At 62.0% G+C, this 19,010-nt stretch overlaps 1 protein-coding gene and 1 long non-coding RNA gene across 2 annotated transcripts in view; one reads left to right on the forward strand and one right to left on the reverse strand.

The window, feature by feature from the left end:
- Window positions 1-11,944, reverse strand: part of HK2 (hexokinase 2) — a 29,048-nt gene extending 17,104 nt beyond the window's left edge. Inside the window, exons 1-2 of the mRNA XM_055696276.1 lie at window positions 11,743-11,944; window positions 1,991-2,153 (exon numbers count right to left, since the gene is read on the reverse strand). Coding sequence (XP_055552251.1) covers window positions 1,991-2,153; window positions 11,743-11,805 — 226 coding nt within the window. The 5' untranslated portion in view covers window positions 11,806-11,944. The remainder of the gene's footprint in view (window positions 1-1,990; window positions 2,154-11,742) is intronic.
- LOC129734181 (uncharacterized) lies at window positions 11,910-17,828 on the forward strand. Its single transcript, XR_008729826.1, has 3 exons — window positions 11,910-12,021; window positions 16,235-16,705; window positions 17,029-17,828. It is a non-coding gene; the product is annotated as an uncharacterized LOC129734181 (long non-coding RNA).
- Window positions 17,829-19,010: the final 1,182 nt, after the last annotated feature.

Below are 19,010 nucleotides of genomic sequence, written 5' to 3' on the forward strand. Positions count from 1 at the left end.
CCGTGCCCCCTTCCCCCGTGCCGAGCTCGCTTCGGGTGACAAACGCCAGCCGGGACACTGGAGAAGTGGCAAATCCAGCGGTCAGGGCGGAGGGAGCCAAGGCTCGCTCTCGTAAGGGCACGGAGAGGGGTTGCACCCCCTCCCCAGTGCGGGGCAGGGTGCCGAGAGCCCCGCTCCTGCCTCTCGGGAGCTCCGACACACGCTCCTCCAGCACCCAGCACCTTTGGCGGCAACAGTTCCCATGCCCAGGGGCGGCATTCTGGCTATCCCTGTAATTAAAAATACTCTCAAACATTTAAATAGATTGAAATCTCAATCCTGGGGCAGGCAGCCAGGTCCAGCTTTGGGGTGTGGGTGCAGCGGGTGGGCTGAGCGCAGGGCAGGGTGGCTCTGGGTGCAGGGATCCAGCACCTACAGGGGGCTTGTGAGAAAGGTGGGGGCAGAGGTTTTGGCAGGGCCTGCAGCCACAGGACCACGGGGAAACAATTTTAAACTAAAAGAGGGTAGAACCAGGCTAGGTACCGGGAAGAAATGGTTTGTGGGGGCGGCGAGGCACTGGCACAGGCTGCCCACAGCGGGGGTGGGTGCCCCATCCCTGGGAACACCCAAGGTCAGGTTGGACGGGGCTCACAGCAACCTGACCGAGCTGAAGACCCCTGCTCAGGGCAGGAGGTTGGACTGGATGGCCTTTGAGGGTCCCTTCCCACCCAAACCGCGCTGTGATGCCTGTGGCTCCCCACTGAGATGTTACCTGCAAACACCCACCCAGAGCTGGCGGGGACGAGACCTTCAGCTCATCGCCTCGTCCTTGCCTCAGGAGAGCGGACAGCCAGCAGTGGGGGAGGGGGGTTGGCTGCTTGAGCAGGGCTGCCTCTGGGGTACCCCCGTTACACACCATCACGCCACCAGCAGGCTGGCACCAGCTGGCCGTGCTTCCCGGGGAACTCCAGTGCCCAGCCAGGTCGCTCAAGGCTCCAGCCGCAGCATCGGCCGGGAGCTGCTGGCCTCCAGAAGCCAGGTATGAAAATCCAGAGGTGGCAAAACAGCTGGGGATGGGGAGGGAAGAGCAGCCGGCTCTTCCCACCAGCTCCCTTCCTCTTTATCCACCTTTCCAGCCGGCTGCCGGCGGTCCCTGCTGCCAAGGTTTTGCAAGGACCCCCGCGAAGGTGCCGATGCTGCAGCAACCCCAGCTCCGAGCAGCTCCAGCCAACGGGACCGACTGTCCCAGGGAGTTCTCCGGGGGCTGCTGCCGGCTCCGGAGCAGGGGGAGCTCCAGCTGCTCGGGGCTCTGTCCCTCCCTGCCCTTCAGCAGCCCGAACCACTCCACTGGCCTCGAGCGCCGGGAGACTCAGCAGGTCCTGGGTGCATCCGCATCCCGCTGCGCGCCGGCAGGCAAGGGGTGATGCTGCGGGGACCGTGACAAAGCTCCTTCCCAAAACACCCAGCTCAGAGAGGGAGGCACACGGGAGTTTCCCACAGGGGTGCTGGAGGGAGCGTTTTGGGGGCTGAGAGGAGCAAGCCGGAGCCCGAAAGGCGGATGCGGCTGGCCAGGAGCGTGCTGCCGGCAGCGCGGCTCCTGCTGGCACGGGAAGCAGGCAGAAAGGCGGCATTGTGAGCAGCCAAGTCTGGAGAGCCCCTTCTCCTCCTGTGGCCCTCGTGGCATTCAGACAGCGGCTGGCACCGCTGCCCGCCTCAGCGCTAATGAAATCAGATGAGCCGGACCCGTGACCGGCTCTGTCCTGCCAGGAAGGGCCCGCCGGGGCTGGTTCCCACCCTCCCTCCCACCGGCAGGAACCGGGACCCCCCCCCCCAGACCCAGCACAGAGACCTGTCCCCACACTGAGCTTTGCTCAGCAGAAGCAGGATGAAGCCCCAAGGCCCAGGAGCGAAGGTGGCCGTGGGTGCCACCGCTGTTCCGGCAGCACCGTGAGGATGGGTGGCCCCAGCCCTCCCTCCTGGCACCTCCCCACGCTGTCCCTCTGCGCTGTACCTGTCCCGTCCGGGGTGGACCTCACGAAGGTGGGCAGCATCTTCACCGAGGCGGTGGGGTTGGTGTCTGCTCCCAGCCCCTTCTCCATCTCCTTCCTGAAACGCTGGGCCACCTCCTGGAGCGTCTCCTCAGAGAGCCGCATGTGGTAGAGGTACTTGTCGATCTGAAAGGTGGAGATAAAGCCAAAAAAAAGTCAGCTGGAGGGTGGGGGATGCGGGCACAGCCCCCGTGACACATTCAGGACAGCATTCAGCCCCCCTCACATCTGCTGGGGCTGATGCAAGAAGCAGGAGCGGGTGATGACCCAGCCACAGGGCAGGACACGGCGGTGCCAGCGCATCGCCGGCAGTGCCGCAACAGCTTATCTCCAAGCACGCCCGTAACGCCTGCCACCGCTCTTGCACCCCAACGTGCTCACCCAACGCCACCCCGCGCCCTCCTTGGCAGCGCCCCCCCGCCCAGACGGGTGCCAAACTGGGAACGCCGAACCCCAAGGAGCTCCCGATGCTCCGCAGCATCTTCACCCACGCGCACCCACACAGGTTGCTACAGACGCAGGACCCAAACCCGACAACCTCCCCGGCCCGGGCCATGAGTCAGGAGGTTGGCAGGAGGTTCTCCAGCGGCAGAGCCCTTCCTACGCCGCGGCGGCAACGTGCCTCGACCTTGACCCCCAGGGCCTCTTCCTACGTGAAGGATGCTCGGCAGGAATCCACTGCCCATACATTTCTTCACTGCTGAGATCACCCCTACAAAGGGTTACGGTGCCCAGAGCTACTCAACCCCCTCGAGCAAACGACGCTGGTGTGACACAAGTGGGTGCCGTGGCCGGAAAGGGAAGAAATCCACCCCCTGCTCCTGGCCGCCGTTTGTGCCTTTACGCTGAGGCCATGGAGATGCCCAGCTCCTTCTATAAACAGCATCAAAGCGTCTTTTCCCCGGGAAAGGCAGGGAAAAACTCCTCCCTGACCCATCCATTAGCACCAGGCATGTCTCTGCAGCCTGGCCGGAGCAGGGAAGGGAAATGGGGAGGCGGATAGGCAGCCAGCTCCCAAACTATGCCCCATTTCAATTAACTTCACTTAAAATTAATTAAAGGGCAGCTGCAAGCCCTGCGAAGTCAAGAGGAAAACTCCACCCGGTTAGCTCACCTGTCTGCAGGCACGTAACATAAGGTCATCAGAAATCGGGCACGAAGGGGTTGTATAGGGCTGCGCTATAGGAAATGGGCATTTTGTGGGCAAGTAATGGCCCCCGCCCCGGCGTGACCTCGCTCAGGGGTGCAGCCATGCGGACCCCGGGCTGGAGGACCAGCCCTGCTGCGGTTCTGGCTCCCTGCGTCTCAGGTTTGGGATGCTCCCGCGCATCCCTTCTTCCCCACCCCAGCTCCGCCGGGATGTGGAAGCCCCCTTGCTGCAGTGCGGTGTGGGGACGGAGGAGCCGAGCAGGAGCTCCGGGAGATGCTTTCATCCCTGGGGAGCGGCAGCCTCGCCGCTGTGATGGGTAAAACCTCCTCCTGGTTTCCCTTGGTGCTCCCCGCTCCATCCCATGAACGGGGAGCGGCGAGCGAGCGCCCGCCGGCTGGGAGAGCAGGCAGGTGTGAGGGTAAGGATAAGGATAAGGATAAGGATGAGGAAAGCTGGAGGTTTCCCAGTGCCAGGTGTTTACCAGCCTCTCCTTACCCACCCAGCAGCAGGAAGTCAAACACTCCGCTCCTTCCCCTCCTATTTGCTTTCGCTTGACGGAAATTGCCACCCACGGACCAAGGCTCCAGGCACAGGGAAGGCGCCGCTGCCCCAGCTTACCACCACCCTCTGCCTCCTCTCCCAGCTTCCAGGGGGGACCAGGGACGGAGACCCCCCAACCCCAGGGTAGGAAACGTCGGGGGGGGGGGGTCTTCAGCCACACTCCGTCTCCTCCCCAGCAGCATCTGACCAGGGGTGTTGGGGGCAATTAGAGATAAACCAGGGGTCTGCCTCCTACCAGCCTCACACCCCCCTGAGACCTCCCTTTGCTGGGCTTCTTTGGCAGCCCACGGTCAGGGGGTGCTGGTGGGACCACCATGAGCGGGACAGGGTCCCAACGAGGCGTCCCCATCCCACCCTGGGGTGCCACACCAGCAGGGCTTGGGGAGCACCCCTGCACAAAGCGCATGCTGCTGCTGTTCCTCTCCTTTCCGCCACCCTGACTTTGCTTGCTTTTCCTCCTAGACACGCAAGATGCTGCCAGGGGAGGGTCTCATCCCAGAGACTCCCAGGATGGTGCCAGGGGAGGGTCTCATCCCAGAGTCTCCCAGGATGGTGCCAGGGGAAGGTCTCATCCCAGAGACTCCCAGGATGGTGCCAGGGGAAGGTCTCATCCCAGAGACTCCCAGGATGGTGCCAGGGGAGGGTCTCATCCCAGAGACTCCCAGGATGGTGCCAGGGGAGGGTCTCATCCCAGAGTCTCCCAGGATGGTGCCAGGGGAGGGTCTCATCCCAGAGTCTCCCAGGATGGTGCCAGGGGAAGGTCTCATCCCAGAGACTCCCAGGATGGTGCCAGGGGAGGGTCTCATCCCAGAGACTCCCAGGATGGTGCCAGGGGAGGGTCTCATCCCAGAGACTCCCAGGATGGTGCCAGGGGAGGGTCTCATCCCAGAGTCTCCCAGGATGGTGCCAGGGGAGGGTCTCATCCCAGAGTCTCCCAGGATGGTGCCAGGGGAAGGTCTCATCCCAGAGACTCCCAGGATGGTGCCAGGGGAGGGTCTCATCCCAGAGACTCCCAGGATGGTGCCAGGGGAGGGTCTCATCCCAGAGACTCCCAGGATGGTGCCAGGGGAAGGTCTCATCCCAGAGACTCCCAGGATGGTGCCAGGGGAGGGTCTCATCCCAGAGTCTCCCAGGATGGTGCCAGGGGAGGGTCTCATCCCAGAGACTCCCAGGATGGTGCCAGGGGAAGGTCTCATCCCAGAGTCTCCCAGGATGGTGCCAGGGGAAGGTCTCATCCCAGAGTCTCCCAGGATGGTGCCAGGGGAGGGTCTCATCCCAGAGACTCCCAGGATGGTGCCAGGGGAGGGTCTCATCCCAGAGTCTCCCAGGATGGTGCCAGGGGAAGGTCTCATCCCAGAGACTCCCAGGATGGTGCCAGGGGAAGGTCTCATCCCAGAGACTCCCAGGATGGTGCCAGGGGAAGGTCTCATCCCAGAGTCTCCCAGGATGGTGCCAGGGGAAGGTCTCATCCCAGAGACTCCCAGGATGGTGCCAGGGGAAGGTCTCATCCCAGAGACTCCCAGGATGGTGCCAGGGGAAGGTCTCATCCCAGAGACTCCCAGGATGGTGCCAGGGGAGGGTCTCATCCCAGAGACTCCCAGGATGGTGCCAGGGGAGGGTCTCATCCCAGAGACTCCCAGGATGGTGCCAGGGGAAGGTCTCATCCCAGAGACTCCCAGGATGCTGCTAGGGATGCTTCTCATCCCAGAGAAGCCGGGTGCTTTGGAAGCCCAGACGCACAAGCCATCGCCCTTTGCTCCATGACTCCTGCCCCAGGCACGGGGCGGTGGGGATGCTGCCTGCACGACCCACCAGCACCCAAAACCACAGTGCGGAGTGGGGGGCAGAGGTGTCATCTCCTTCCCCCAGGACAGGCACTGCTCAGCACGTTCCCCATGTCCTCCAGGCTCCTCCGCCCCAGGAATAATCGGCACCGTGAGAAACAGGGTGACCTCCTTCTAATCTCCAAAGCCCTTTAAGACCTGGATCATCTCCTCCGAACGCCAATGTCCCACTCGGCAGCTAAGGCAGGTCAGGGTGTCCTGCAGGACGGCCCCGGGGCCGTGGCAGCTCAGCTCCTTCCCGAGCCAGACCACCCCGGCGTGCGCTTGACCCCCACCACAGAAGAGCCACGGCCACCTTCATGCCCAAGGCTTCCCAGCTCCATCTCCCAGTTACCCCAGTTACCCGCCCCGCACCCAGCACGGCTCAACCTGTAGCAAAGATGGGGTAAGACGGAGGAATTTACTCCGCAGCGCCGAAGCACGAGTATCTCACCACAACACACAACCTTCTCGGTTGTTGAGCCTTTTTTAAGATCGTCACCGTTTCCAAATAAATAAAGTCACTAGGTTAGGAGTCACAAGGAGGCAATTCAATTTCTGGAAGGCTTCCACCATAAATAATAGTGTTTCCCCAAGGAAATTAAATAAATGGAATGGGGGGGCCACAGACCTGAGTGGGGATGTGCGGGACGTGCTCCCGGCGAGAGGAGCTGTGCACGGGGCAGGACGTTTTCCTAAAGACCTGCTGGAGTTCGACGCAATTTTGTTTTGGAACCAAACCCAGGCAGATCCCCACCTCCTAGCTCAGGGCTGTCTCCAAAGGCTCGGCTAATTTCCACGCCGAGTACCCGCCGCCGGGTGCTGGGGAAGTGCCCAGCGCCACCTCCCCGGCTGCGAGGCCACCGCTGGGCAAGGACCGCTCGCCCCGAGGCTGAAGAAACCTCAAGTTGCCCAATTTCTGCCGCCAGCTGGGAGCTGAGCCAAGCTGTGCCGCGCCGTGCCGAGCTTAAAGCAACCCAAAATCCAGGTTTGCCTTTGCGGCGGTGGGAATAACTCACAGCTCTGGTACCAGCACCGCAGCTGGATGATGTTCTTTTGCCTGAAGACTTCTCCTAGTCCTCCCACCGGGGCCAGACCCTCCAACTTCACCCCAATTCAACACCGCTATCCACAGCGAAAAAAATTAATTTCTCAGCTTATACGTTTGCATGATGGTCCCATCAATGCAGCTACTCCTAAGAGTGGAAAAAAACTGGAAAACCCCTCCCTGACAGTTGTACCCCACCTCGCTGCCCCCCTCGGTGGGGTACGTGTGGCCGGTGGCACAGCTCGAGAGCCCCGAAGCTCTGGGGATGAAGGATGCTGATGAAGGATGCTCTTCCCGTGGCGGTGGGGACCACTGGGGAGGACGTGGGGCAGGGGGATGTGGGGCAGGGGGATGTGGGGCAGGGTTGCTGTCAGTGATGGAAACTTCAGCGCGGCAGCGGCTTCCTGCAAAGTGCAACCGTTTCCTGCCCGGCGGCGAGGAGGGGGAAGGACGCGGGGTGGTTTATTCTTGTACAATAAGGCCTCGGCCACATCTTCCCCTTTCGTGATCTCTGGGAAGGGGAAGCTGCTCGCCTTCAGTTTTCGTTTTGCTCCGGATCTTTTTCCAAAGCCACGTGTCCAGCGAGAACCGGACTGGGAGCTGACGGCCCCAGCCCCCCCAGCATCTCCCCGCCGTGCGTCCCCGGCTGGGTGCGCGTGATTTCAGCAGCGTTCGGGGAAAAGGCACAACAAGGCGAGAGGTTAGCTGGCTTCTGGGCCGGCTTCTTTTCCTTTTTGTCAACAAAGTCAAATATTTGTTGCATATGAGACCAACAGGGAAATGTTCAAGTCCGAGGAAGGCTTGAGCGCTCCTACACCACCAACGTGCACAGCCAGTCCTCCCTCCAGGGTCACTTCTGCGTGAAATTGTATGTTTTTTAAACTGCCTCCCTCCCTATCCCGGTTTTTAACTTAAAACATGCCGTTTTTGTAAAAATCACTGAAGTTTTTCAGAATGCCCCTTCCTTCAGAGGGGCCGTGGTGCCGGCACCAGCAGTTACCAGGGCTCCCATCCTGCCCGGAGCCGCGGTGGATTTGGGGAAACCGAGGCAGAGGGAACGGCAGCGGTTCACCAAGGTCACCGGGTGAATCTGGGAAAGCATCCAGCACAGGGAGTGTTTTATTTCCTGGCTCGGGACTGTAACCTGGCACACACTTCGCAGCCTTTATTGTCGGATCGGGGACGGGCACGGCCGCACGGGACAGCCCCTGTGCCACGTCCTCAGCCCCTACAGACCGGGCACCAGCACCCCCCCACCCCCGTGTCACTGCGCCGTTACCCAGCCTGGACTGACTCAGTGCGGGGAACCGGCTTGTCCCCTTCCTCGACCTCCCCGCCTTCGGTGACACAGGACTGATGCTGGGCTGCACCCACCCTCCTCCAGCCCTGACCCCGCCAGCACCCACGTCCTTGGCTGCTATTGAGGGCTCCACGCAGAATTAAACCCCACGTGCCCTCCGCCACAGCCAAGCCTCTGATGACACACGCCTGGAGTCATCTTGAACCCGAGTGAGTCAGATGGTTTCCTGCTCGGCCGGTTCCTCCCCATCCCCGCCACCACCCCCCCACCAGCTGAACCCCGCGCTGGAGGTGGAGCTCAGCACCCATGGCGAAGCAGCCACGCTGCACAGCATCGGCAGAGCCCGGGGACCGGGCCGCGGGTGACCCCGCCGCTCTGCCCCCCCACAAAAAGCCTCATTTAACCAGAAAAACAGCCTGGTTTCCAGCTCGGGAGTCGGAGACGTCAAACTACTCCCAGGTCCCACCAGCCCCGAGCAGCCCCAGCCGGCCCTTGAGCCACCTCCCTGCCCACGTGGCCTCTGTCTCTCCCATTTTACACCCAGAAGGTCTCTGGGGCAGATCCAAGATGCTGCTGGACCAGGAAGAGATGCTGCTGGACGGGGAAGCCTCGCTGGCAGCGACAGCCCACCCCTCGGATGCTGGGAGCATCCCACCACACTTGGGGAAACTGAGGCTGCGCCTGCCTGGGCTCCCACAGTGGCTCAAGCCGAGGAGCGAGTGCAGGGGTGACGGCTCCCGAGGTGCCCGGGGTGGGAATTGCCAACCTGCCGCTGCCCTTGGCAAGCTTGAGAGAAGCTTCTAAGTTTATTTCCAGGAATTTGCCATCAGGCGTCCCTCCCACAGCCGCCGAGCAGCCTGCGAGAGGCAGGCAGGGAGGAATCAGCTCGATAAAGCTAATCCCCCTAGCAAAGGGAAAATAAAAATAAAATAAAAATCAAAATTAAAAAAATAAAAAAATAAAAAAAAAAATGAGGAAAACCTGCCCGTGCCTGGGAATGGCCCTAATACAGGAAAATTAACTCCAACACAAGTTTTCCCTTCCTTCGAAGGAGTGATGGGCCACCAGCCCGGTTATCTGGCTCATTCACCTCCCACTCCTCGCGCCACATGACGAGGTTCAGGGACCAGGAAACCCAGCGTGAGCCGGCACATCCGAAGGGAACGTGGTTCATCCGCGGCAAACTTTCAAGCTGGGCTCTCAAAGGACGCTGCTGAGGTTAATTAAAGTTTGCACAATCCCTTGGGGGTTAGATAAGTTTGTCCTGCAACCCACTTTCCAGCTGGGCGAAGCAAAGGGCAGGAGTTTGGGGACTCGGGTGACATCCCCCCAGGGGGGCAGCAGAGCAGGTGAAGCTGCTCCGTGTCCAGAATGGGAAGAAAAATCCTATTTTGGAGGCGTTTTTCAAGGCCCTGGTGTGGCCACAAACCACAGCTGTTGGCAAAGGCACTTTCTTCCCTTTTCCACCCGATCCCAAGCAAAAAGACACATGACTCCAACACCCCACAAGTTACTGCCCTAGAATCTCTTCCCGTAGCCTCGAGTTCCAGGAAAAGCCTTTGAGTTTGATAAAAAAAAAAAAAAAAAAAAAAACAACACCCGATGACAGCTTTCCAAGAATTTCAGCCCCTGCATTCTCCCTGGGCTGGGGACTCCCCCGCCTCGTTGCCTGGGAAGATTTGTAAGCCAGGAAGAATTTTTGCATCCATGGTGGGAAGCATCCAGGTCGGCACCCCAGCTGCTTCCCTGCAGCCGAGCTCCACGCTCCCGCTGGAAGCTGTGCCGACCCCAGCTTTGCCTCACCGGGAGGATTCACAGGCATTTGTTTAAAAATAACCCACAGAAATCCAGTTGCGGAGGCGGCTCCAGGGCAGAGCCAGCTCCCGCAGCAGCCAGAGCCCGGCGGACGGCTCTGGATATTTTTTTATCCCCCCGGCACATCCCAACAACCTTTAGTTTGGGCTTTGGAGGTGGGAGAGAAGCGAAGCCGGTTCCGGAGGCTTCACGCACCCTTTTCCCAGTGGGTAACGAAGCCGAATGAATGCGTTAAACCAAACCCTTCCCTCCCCATCATTTCCAGCTCCCGATACGGAGCCGGTGAGGTGCCCGGGAGCCGGAGTCGGGCCATGCCGGAGCCCATGTCCACGCCGGCTGGCCTATTTCTGGGCGGTTACACAACCCATTCCCTGGATTTGGCTGTTGCACAACCCCAGGACACTTGTGAGCGGAGGGAGAAGCCGAGCTCGTATTTCCTCGCGGATCGCTTTGCCTTGGGAGGTTATTCCTATGCACTTGGGGGGGGGGGGGGGGGATGGGGTGTTTTTTAATGTTCTCTCTGGTTTTACTTCCTATTTAACGCAGGCGAAGGGCCAACACGGCAAGTTTTGTTTCTCTGCCGGCATCCCCAGCGTTATCTGATGGAGCCAGCCGGGCGCTCCGAGCCTTCTCCATTCCGCTGGTTTTTAAGGGGGGATTTGCAAATCCCGACCACCTCGCACCCGGGCACTGTGACCCCGGTAATAGGAACCGCTGCCCACCGAGGACTTGGGAGCAAATCCTGCTCTGACCTGTCCTCCGAGGCCACAGGCACTGGGAGAGCCTGAGCCTTCACGCACAACCTCCAGCCAGCCGGTTTTCCCGGGAATCATGGACTGGAGGCTCGCTCCAGCCAGCCGGTTTTCCCAGGAATCCTGGACTGGAGACTCGCTCCAGCCGGCGGGTTTTCCCGGGAATCATGGACTGGAGACTCGCTGCTGGAGCCCGAGCACTGGCCCGGCCACACCAGGGCCGGCTGCTGCCCACCCGCCCCGACTCGGGAATGCCTGACCTCGGGAATCGCCCCGACAAACGCTCCCTGCATCCCAGCGGGATGCTCCGGCTGGCGCGTGCGGACCGGGAGCAGGCTCCGGCCGTCCAGGCCCCGCAAATTAAGGGAAGGGGAAGGCGAGAAGGTGTTTGCCACCGGCGCAGATGGAAGGGGGGGGGGGGGGGGGGGAAGCGGGGGGCATGGGGGGCCCGAGGCGCCGCGACCCCCTGCGGGCTGGGGGCAGCCCCCGCCGCCCCCCGCAAGCCCGGGCCCCGCTCGCCGCCGCCTCGGGAGCGCCGGCCCCGGGGATGCTCCGCGCCGGCGGCGGGAAGCGGCGACACGTGCAGCGCGGGGCGGCCGGGGGTCCCGCGGAGGGGAGACGCCCGCCCTTCCTCCCCCTCCTCCTCCTCCTCCTCCTGCTGCTGCCGCCGCTGCTCCGCGCCGCCGGCCCGCGGGGGGCGCCCGGCCACGCGGGGTCCCGCAGCCGCCCGCCGCGGCACGTACCGCACGGCGGCCCCGGCCGGCAGCGCAGCGCCCGCGGGGCGACAGCCCCCGCCCCCCGGCTCTCCGCTCCTCTCCTCCTCCTCCCCTTTCCCCCTTTTTCCATTTTTCCCATTTTTCTGTTTTCCTTTTCCCCCTCTCCTTTTTCCCTTCCTCTCCTTCCCCTCCTCTCTTTTTTCCTTAATTTTTTTACTTTTTTCCCCCTTCTCTTTTCTCCCTCTTTCTTTTCTCCCCTCTCCTTTTTCCCTTTTCCCTCCTTTCCCTTTCCCTTTTCCCTCCTTTCCCTTTCCCTTTTCCCCTCCTTTCCCTTTCCCTTTTCCCCTCCTTTCCCTTTCCCCCCTTCTTTTTCCCCTTTTTTTCCTTCCCCCCTTTTCTTTCCCCCTCCTTTCCTTCTCCCCCCCTTTTCCTTTTCTCCCCTCCCCCCCCCTTTTCCTTTTCCCTTCCCCCCCCCTTTTTTTTTTTTTTTCCCACTTTCCCCCCTCTCCTTCCCCACCCCCCCCGACCCCTTTGTCCCGCGCCCCCCCACCTTCTGCGCCTGGTCATGGCTGAGCTCGGTGAAGAAGTAGGCGAGCAGGTGTGAGGCGATCATGCTGCGCGGAGCGGAGCGGTGCGGTGCGGTGCGGTGCGGAGCGGAGCGGCGCGGAGGGAGCGGCGGGCGCGGAGCGGCGCGGAGGGAGCGGAGCGGAGGCGGCCCCAGCAGCGCGCGCCGCGGTGCTCGCCCGCGACAATGTGGCTCATTGAGGAGGTTCCCCGGCCCCCGAGTGACGCGGCGCCGCGGCGGCTCCTCATTGGCTGGGCCGCGAGGGTGTGTGCCCGCGCGCGGCGGGGCGGGGCGGGGCGGGGCGGGGCGGGGCGGCGCCGCTAGGGGGCGCCTGGGGAAGATGGGGGGGGGGGGGGCGGGGGGGAGCCGGGGGGGTGCCGGCTGGTACTGGGGGTGCTGGGGTGAACTGGTGGGGAGGTACCGGGGGGATAGTAATGTGGAGGTACTGGGGTGAACTGGTGGGTACTAGGGTGAACTGGTGTGAACTGGTGTGGGGGTATTGGGGGCACTGGGGTGAACTGGGATGAGGGTACTGGGGGGTACTGGGGTGAACTTGGGGGGGTACGGGGGAGTACTAGGGGGTAGTGGTGCACTGGTGTGGGGGGTACTGGGGTGAACTGGTGTGGGGGTACTGGGGGATAGTAGTGTGGAGGTACTGGGGTGAACTGGTGTGGGGGGTACTGGGGGGTACTGGGGTGAGCTGGTGTGGGGGTACTGGGGGATAGTAGTGTGGAGGTACTGGGGTGAACTGGTGTGGGGGTACTGGGGGGTACTGGGGTGAACTGATGTGGGGGTACTGGGGTGAACTGTTCTGGGGGTACCGGGGAGTACTAGGGGGTAGTAGTGAACTGGTGTGGGGGTACTGGGGTGAACTGGTGTGGGGGTACTGGGGGTACTGGGGTGAACTGGTGGGGAGGTACTGGGGGGTCCTAGGGTGAACTGGTGTGGGGGTACTGGGGGCACTAGGGTGAACTGGGATGAGGGTATTGGGGGGGTACTGGGGTGAACTTGGGGGGGTACTGGGGAGTACTAGGGGGTATTGAACTGGTGTGGGGGGTACTGGGGTGAACTGGGGTGAACTGGTGTGGGGGTACTGGGGGTACTGCGGTGAACTGGTGGGGAGGTACTGGGAGTACTGGGGTGAACTTGGGGGAGTACTGGGAAGTACTAGAGTGTACTGGGGTGAACTGGTGTGGGGGTACTGGGGGTACTGCGGTGAACTGGTGGGGAGGTACTGGGAGTACTGGGGTGAACTTGGGGGGGTACTGGGAAGTACTAGGGTGTACTGGAGTGAACTGGTGTGGGGGTACTGGGGGTACTGCGGTGAACTGGTGGGGAGGTACTGGGAGTACTGGGGTGAACTTGGGGGGGTACTGGGAAGTACTAGGGTGTACTGGGGTGAACTGGTGTGGGGGTACTGGGGGATAGTAGTGTGGAGGTACTGGGGTGAGCTGGTGTGGGGGTACTGGGGTGAACTGATGTGGGGGTACTGGGGTGAACTGGTGTGGGGGTACCGGGGAGTACTAGGGGGTAGTAGTGAACTGGTGTGGGGGGTACTGGGGTGAACTGGGATGAGGGTATTGGGGGGTGCTGGGGTGTACTTGGGGGGGTACTGGGGAGTACTAGGGGGTACTAGGGTGAACTGGTGTGGGGGTACTGGGGTGAACTGGGGTGAACTGGTGTGGGGGTACTGGGGTGAATTGGAGTGGGGTACTGCAAGGTACTGGGGTGAACTGGGGGGTACTGAGGGTACTGGAGGCTACTGAGGAGAACTGGTGGGGGGATGCTAGGGGGTAGTGGTGTGGGGGTACTGGGGTGTTCTTGATTGTACTGGTGTAGGGGTACTGGGGTGAACTGGTGGGGATATTGAGGGTATGTGGGGTACTGGGGTGTATTGGTGTGGGGGTACTGCAGGGTACTGGGGTGAACTGGTGGGGGGTACTGAGGGTACTGGGGGCTACTGAGGTGAACTGGTGGGGAGGTACTGGGGTGTACTGGGGGGTACTGGTGTGGGGGTACTGGGGTGAACTGGTGGGGGTATTGACAGTACAGGGGGGTACTGGGGTGAACTGATGGGGGGGTACTGGGGTGAATTGGTGTGGGGATACTGCAGGGTACTGGGGTGAACTGGTTGGGGGGTACTGGGGAGTACTGGGGGTAGTGGTGTGAGGGTACTGCGGGTACTAGGGTGAACTGGTGCGGGGGTACTAGGGGGTACTAGGGTAAACTGGGGGGTACTGGGGGGTACTGAGGTAAACTGGTGGGGGGTACTTGGGTGTGCTGGGGGGTACTGGCATAGGGGTACTGGGTTGCACTAGTGTGGGGGTACTGGGGGTAGTAGTGTGGGGGTACTGGGGATACTGGAGTGAACTGGTGGAGGGTACTGGTATGAGGGTACTGAACTGGGGTGGGGGTACTGGGGGGTACTGGGGAGTACTGGAGTAGGGGTACTGTGATAAAGGTACTGGTATGGTGGTACTGGGGTGAACTGGTGTGGGTGTACTGGAGGGTACTGCTGTGGGGGTACTGGGGGTACTGGGGTGAACCATTGTGGGGGTACCATGTGGTACTGCAGGGTACTGGGATGAATTGGTGGGGGGTACAGGGGTAGTGGTATGAGGGTACTGGGGTGAACTGGAGTGGGGGTACTGGGGTGGGGGTACTAGGGTGAGCTGTTCTGGAGGTACAGGGGTGGTACTGCAGGGTACTGAGGTGAACTGATGGGGCATACTGGGGGCTACTGGTGTGGGGTTACTGGGGGTACTGCAGGGTACTAGGGTGAACTGGGAGGTGTACTGGGGTGCCCTGGTATGGGGGTAGTGGGGGGGTGCTGGGTATACTGATATGGGGATACTGGGGTGAACTGGTGTGGGGGTACTGGGGGGTACTAGGGGTACTGGGGGGTTCTGGGATGACCTGGGGGTACTGAGGGGTACAGGGGGGGAACTGGTGTGGGTTGCAGGGGGTGAGCGGGGCCATGGGTGTGCACTGGGGGTGCAGGGGAGATGACAGTGGGTGAACTGGGTGGGGGCTGTGGGTGCACTGAAGGGGGGAAGTGCATTGGGGTGTACTGGGGGGCACTGGGATGTGCTGGGGGGCATTAGGGTGTGCTGGGAGGTGCATCGGGGTGTACTGGGAGGCATTGGGATATGCTGGCGGGGTGCGTTGGGATGAACTGGAGGGGTGCATTGGGATGTACTGGGTGGTGCACTGCGGGGGGTGCATGCCCTGGGGGAGGGGTGTGCACTGCTGTCTGTGTGCACACCGGCATGTGCGCACAGGGGGCGGGGGGGGCGGGGGAGGGGGGGCACGGAGCAGCACGTGTGTGCACGTGTGCGCACGGAGGTGCCACCTGGCTCGGGCATGTCAGCATGTGTCCATGCACGCCCCTGCCGTGGTCACCGGTGCCTGCGTGTGCCTGGGGGTGCCCCCAGTGACACCTGGGGGTGCCGCGTGCGCTCCATCCCCCCGCCTTACCGCCCGCATCCCTGCGCGCATCCCTGCGCACCCGTCAGCCCGCATCCATCAGCCCGCGGCGCTTCCTCAGCCCGTGTGCCCAGGGGGATGTGACACCTCCGCAGGCGCAGGCCGCCGCCATCGCTCCCTCCTGCTCCATCCAGCGCCGCCATCGCTCCCTCCTGCTCCATCCAGCGCCGCCATCGCTCCCTCCTGCTCCATCCAGCGCCGCCATCCCTCCCTCCTGCTCCATCCAGCGCCGCCATCCCTCCCTCCTGCTCCATCCAGCGCCGCCATCGCTCCCTCCTGCTCCATCCAGCGCCGCCATCCCTCCCTCCTGCTCCATCCAGCGCCGCCATCCCTCCCTCCTGCTCCATCCAGCACCGCCATCCCTCCCTCCTGCTCCATCCAGCGCCGCCATCCCTCCCTCCTGCTCCATCCAGCGCCGCCATCCCTCCCTCCTGCTCCATCCAGCGCCGCCATCCCTCCCTCCTGCTCCATCCAGCGCCGCCATCGCTCCCTCCTGCTCCATCCAGCGCCACCATCCCTCCCTCCTGCTCCATCCAGTGCCGCCATCCCTCCCTCCTGCTCCATCCAGCGCCGCCATCCCTCCCTCCTGCTCCATCCAGCACCGCCATCCCTCCCTCCTGCTCCATCCAGCGCCGCCATCGCTCCCTCCTGCTCCATCCAGCACCGCCATCCCTCCCTCCTGCTCCCCATCCTGCTCTCCATCCTGCCGCTCCTGCTCCCGCCTGGGAAGCGGAGGGCCGGAGCCATGCGAGGACCCGCGGGCTGGCATGGCGAGGAGCCCTACGAGGGCCGTGGCACGTCCCTCGCCCGCCGGGCCATCCTGAGCCCTGCATCCCGGAGGAGCCGGTCCCGGCACCCTGGGGCAGGAGTTACCCAACCCGTCTGCCCGCTCCCGCCGCGCTTTCCCAACCAGTTCCCAGCAGCTCAAACCCTCCTCGGCTCTACCTTGTAATATTTCCTTCTAAGTGGTCATTTACATCGTATTTCCAAGGAATTTGAACTCCATTTCAAAGGGAAGAGAGAGGGGGGGAGAAGCAACCAAAACAGAGGGATACGGAGCCGGGACAACCGCGCTGCCAGCCACCTTCTCCGGGCGATCCGGTCCCACCGGCCCCAGTTTGTCCAGTGGGATGCTCAGAGCCCCGCATCGGCAGCATGATGCCTTTTTAATCTTTGTCGGTGCGCCTGCATTTCAATTCACTTTCTCATCCAGCTTTTTATCCTAAGCACCCAAATTCTCAGCGGTTCGGATGAAATTAAAGCGGCATTTCGCCTAAAAATAGCCGGGCACATCTGTCCACCTTCCCCATCTGCCGCCTGCCCAGCGGGATGAAGGAAGCGCCTGTGTGTGCAAAACAAGGGGCCTGTCTCGTCCTTGTGCCCCGCTCTGGAGCTCCGCTCGCCTCCACTAAATCGATTTATTCAGGAAGGAACATTCCCTAAGACTCCATTTATTTTCCAGGTAACACCCTCGGCAAGAAAAAAGAGGAGCGGGTCTCTGGGCAATGCATTCCTCTAAATAGTGCTTGCTTTTAAACTGATTTTTTTTAATTTATTTATTTATTTAAAATCAGTCTTTCTGACACGTTTCATAATTCCTTTCACGTAACAAACCTCCAAATCTGAATCTTTTCAAGCCATCCCTCCCAGCTGCTTCCCGGCTTTGTACGGGCTTGTAATAATCCATCGGCGTTTAATGCCGCGTTCCTTAGCAGGAGGAAATGGGCTGATTGCAGGGATTGAAGTTACAACCGGCTCTAATTTCTCTAATGCGATTCTTTAAAGACGAATGACTGCAGTAATGACAACGTTGGGGCTTGAAAGGAAGGGCCGTGCCCAGCGGCCGGAGCAGGGATGGAGCATCCCAGGCTGCTGGGACCAGCTCTGGATGCTGTCCCGTGCAAGCAGGACCAGTCTGAGCCCCCCGGAGAGCTGCTCCCCGAGGGGTTGGGGGACCCCCCGAGAGAGCGTTGCAAACCTGGCGGGGCAATACCCCCCTTTTATACTGGGGAAACTGAGGCACAGCTCGGGACGGGGATAGAAGAATTGGGAAGCAGACCCGGTGCACCTGATTTTTTCGAGGCCACAGCGTGGCGCGGAGCAGCCAGGATGATCTGGGAGCTGGAGCTGCTCCAGGAGTGGCATTAATTCCTCTTAGATCACCTGCCCCGTGATTCATCGCCCGTCGGTGCTCTACATAGTTTCCAACCAGGTTTCATTTCACACACACACGCGCGCGCGCGCGCGCACACACATCCCAGACAAACCCACCGGCAGCGGAATGACACCGGTGACCGGTTATTTACTTTGCCTGGTCACCCAACGCACCGGAAACCTTGAACTTGGCCAGACCCAACCCTCAGCACCGGGCTGGGAAGAGAAAACCGGTCCGAGAACTTTTCTTCCTCCCGCAGCCGTGGGACGGAGCGCGTGACCTTGGGATGGGGCTGGCTCACCCCAAACCGCTCCGCAGAGCTGGAAGGAGGGGGGTGCTGGGGGGTGGGAATCCCCCCGTCCATCCGTCACCCCGGAGCTGACCTCCAGCCCACCCACCCTAAGCCAAGCCGGGTGCCTGGCACCCCCACTCCCCCAGCAGCCAGCCCCCCCCCCGCCCCATGCCTCAAGCGGCGGGGGAGGGAAAGTGGGTGCCCCCAGGCTGGGCCACCTGCAGCCCAGCCTCCCCCCCCCCCCCCCCCGGCGCCGCCCGGCTAATCGCTGTTACAAGACGGAAAAGGGGAGATTAAATTAGATTAGATCCAGCCGCCTAATTTTAGCTGCTTCACATGTCCCAGGCCTGCTGCTCGCCACCCCCCCCCACCCCCACCTTGCCCAGACCCTTCGCCCCCTCAACACCACCAGCTGGGACAGCAGGAAACCAGACGGTGCTTGGCCGGGACGTGGTACCCAGCAGCGGGGATGGGGGTGTCATGGGCGGTGGGTGCTGGAGGGGGCTGGACCTCTGCCGAGAGGGGACCAGTGGCAGTGGTCGCCCTCCACTGGGGTTGGCCACTCTCCACTGGGGTTGGCCATCCTCTGGTGGTGATGGTCACCCTCAACCAGTGATGGCCATCCTCTGGTGGTGATGGCCATCCTCCACTGGTGATGGCCACCCTCAACCAGTGATGGCCACCCTTGACCGGTGATGGCCATTCTCTGATGGTGGTGGCTACCCTCTGCTGGTGATGGCCATCCTCTGGTGGTGACGGCTACCTCTCAACCAGTGATGGCCATCCTCTGGTGGTGATGGCTACCTCTCAACCAGTGATGGCCATCCTCTGGTGGTGATGGCCACCCTCCGCTTGGGGCGGCCATCCTCCACCAGTGATGGCCACCCTCTGCTGGTGATGGCCGTCCTCCATTGGTGATGGCCACCCTCTGCTTGTGGTGGCCACCCTCTGCTTGTGGTGGCCATCCTCCGCTGGTGGTGGCCATCCTCCGCTGGTGGTGGCCACCCTCCGCTGGTGATGACCATTCTCCGCTGGTGATAGCCACCCTCCACTGGTGATGGCCCCTCTCCACCAGTGATGGCCACCTTTCACTGGTGGTGGCCATCCTCCACTGGTGGTGGCCACCCTCTGCTGGTGATGGCCATGCTCTGCTGGTGATGGCCATCCTCCGCTGGTGGTGGCCACCCTCTGCTGGTGGTGGCCATCCTCTGCTGGTGGTGGCCATCCTCTGCTGGTGGTGACCACCCTCCGCTGGTGGTGGCCATCCTCCGCTGGTGGTGGCCATCCTCTGCTGGTGGTGGCCATCCTCAACCATGGGAG

The sequence above is a fragment of the Falco cherrug genome, chromosome 18 (assembly GCF_023634085.1).
Source record: "Falco cherrug isolate bFalChe1 chromosome 18, bFalChe1.pri, whole genome shotgun sequence".
Classification (NCBI taxonomy): Eukaryota; Metazoa; Chordata; class Aves; order Falconiformes; family Falconidae; genus Falco; species Falco cherrug.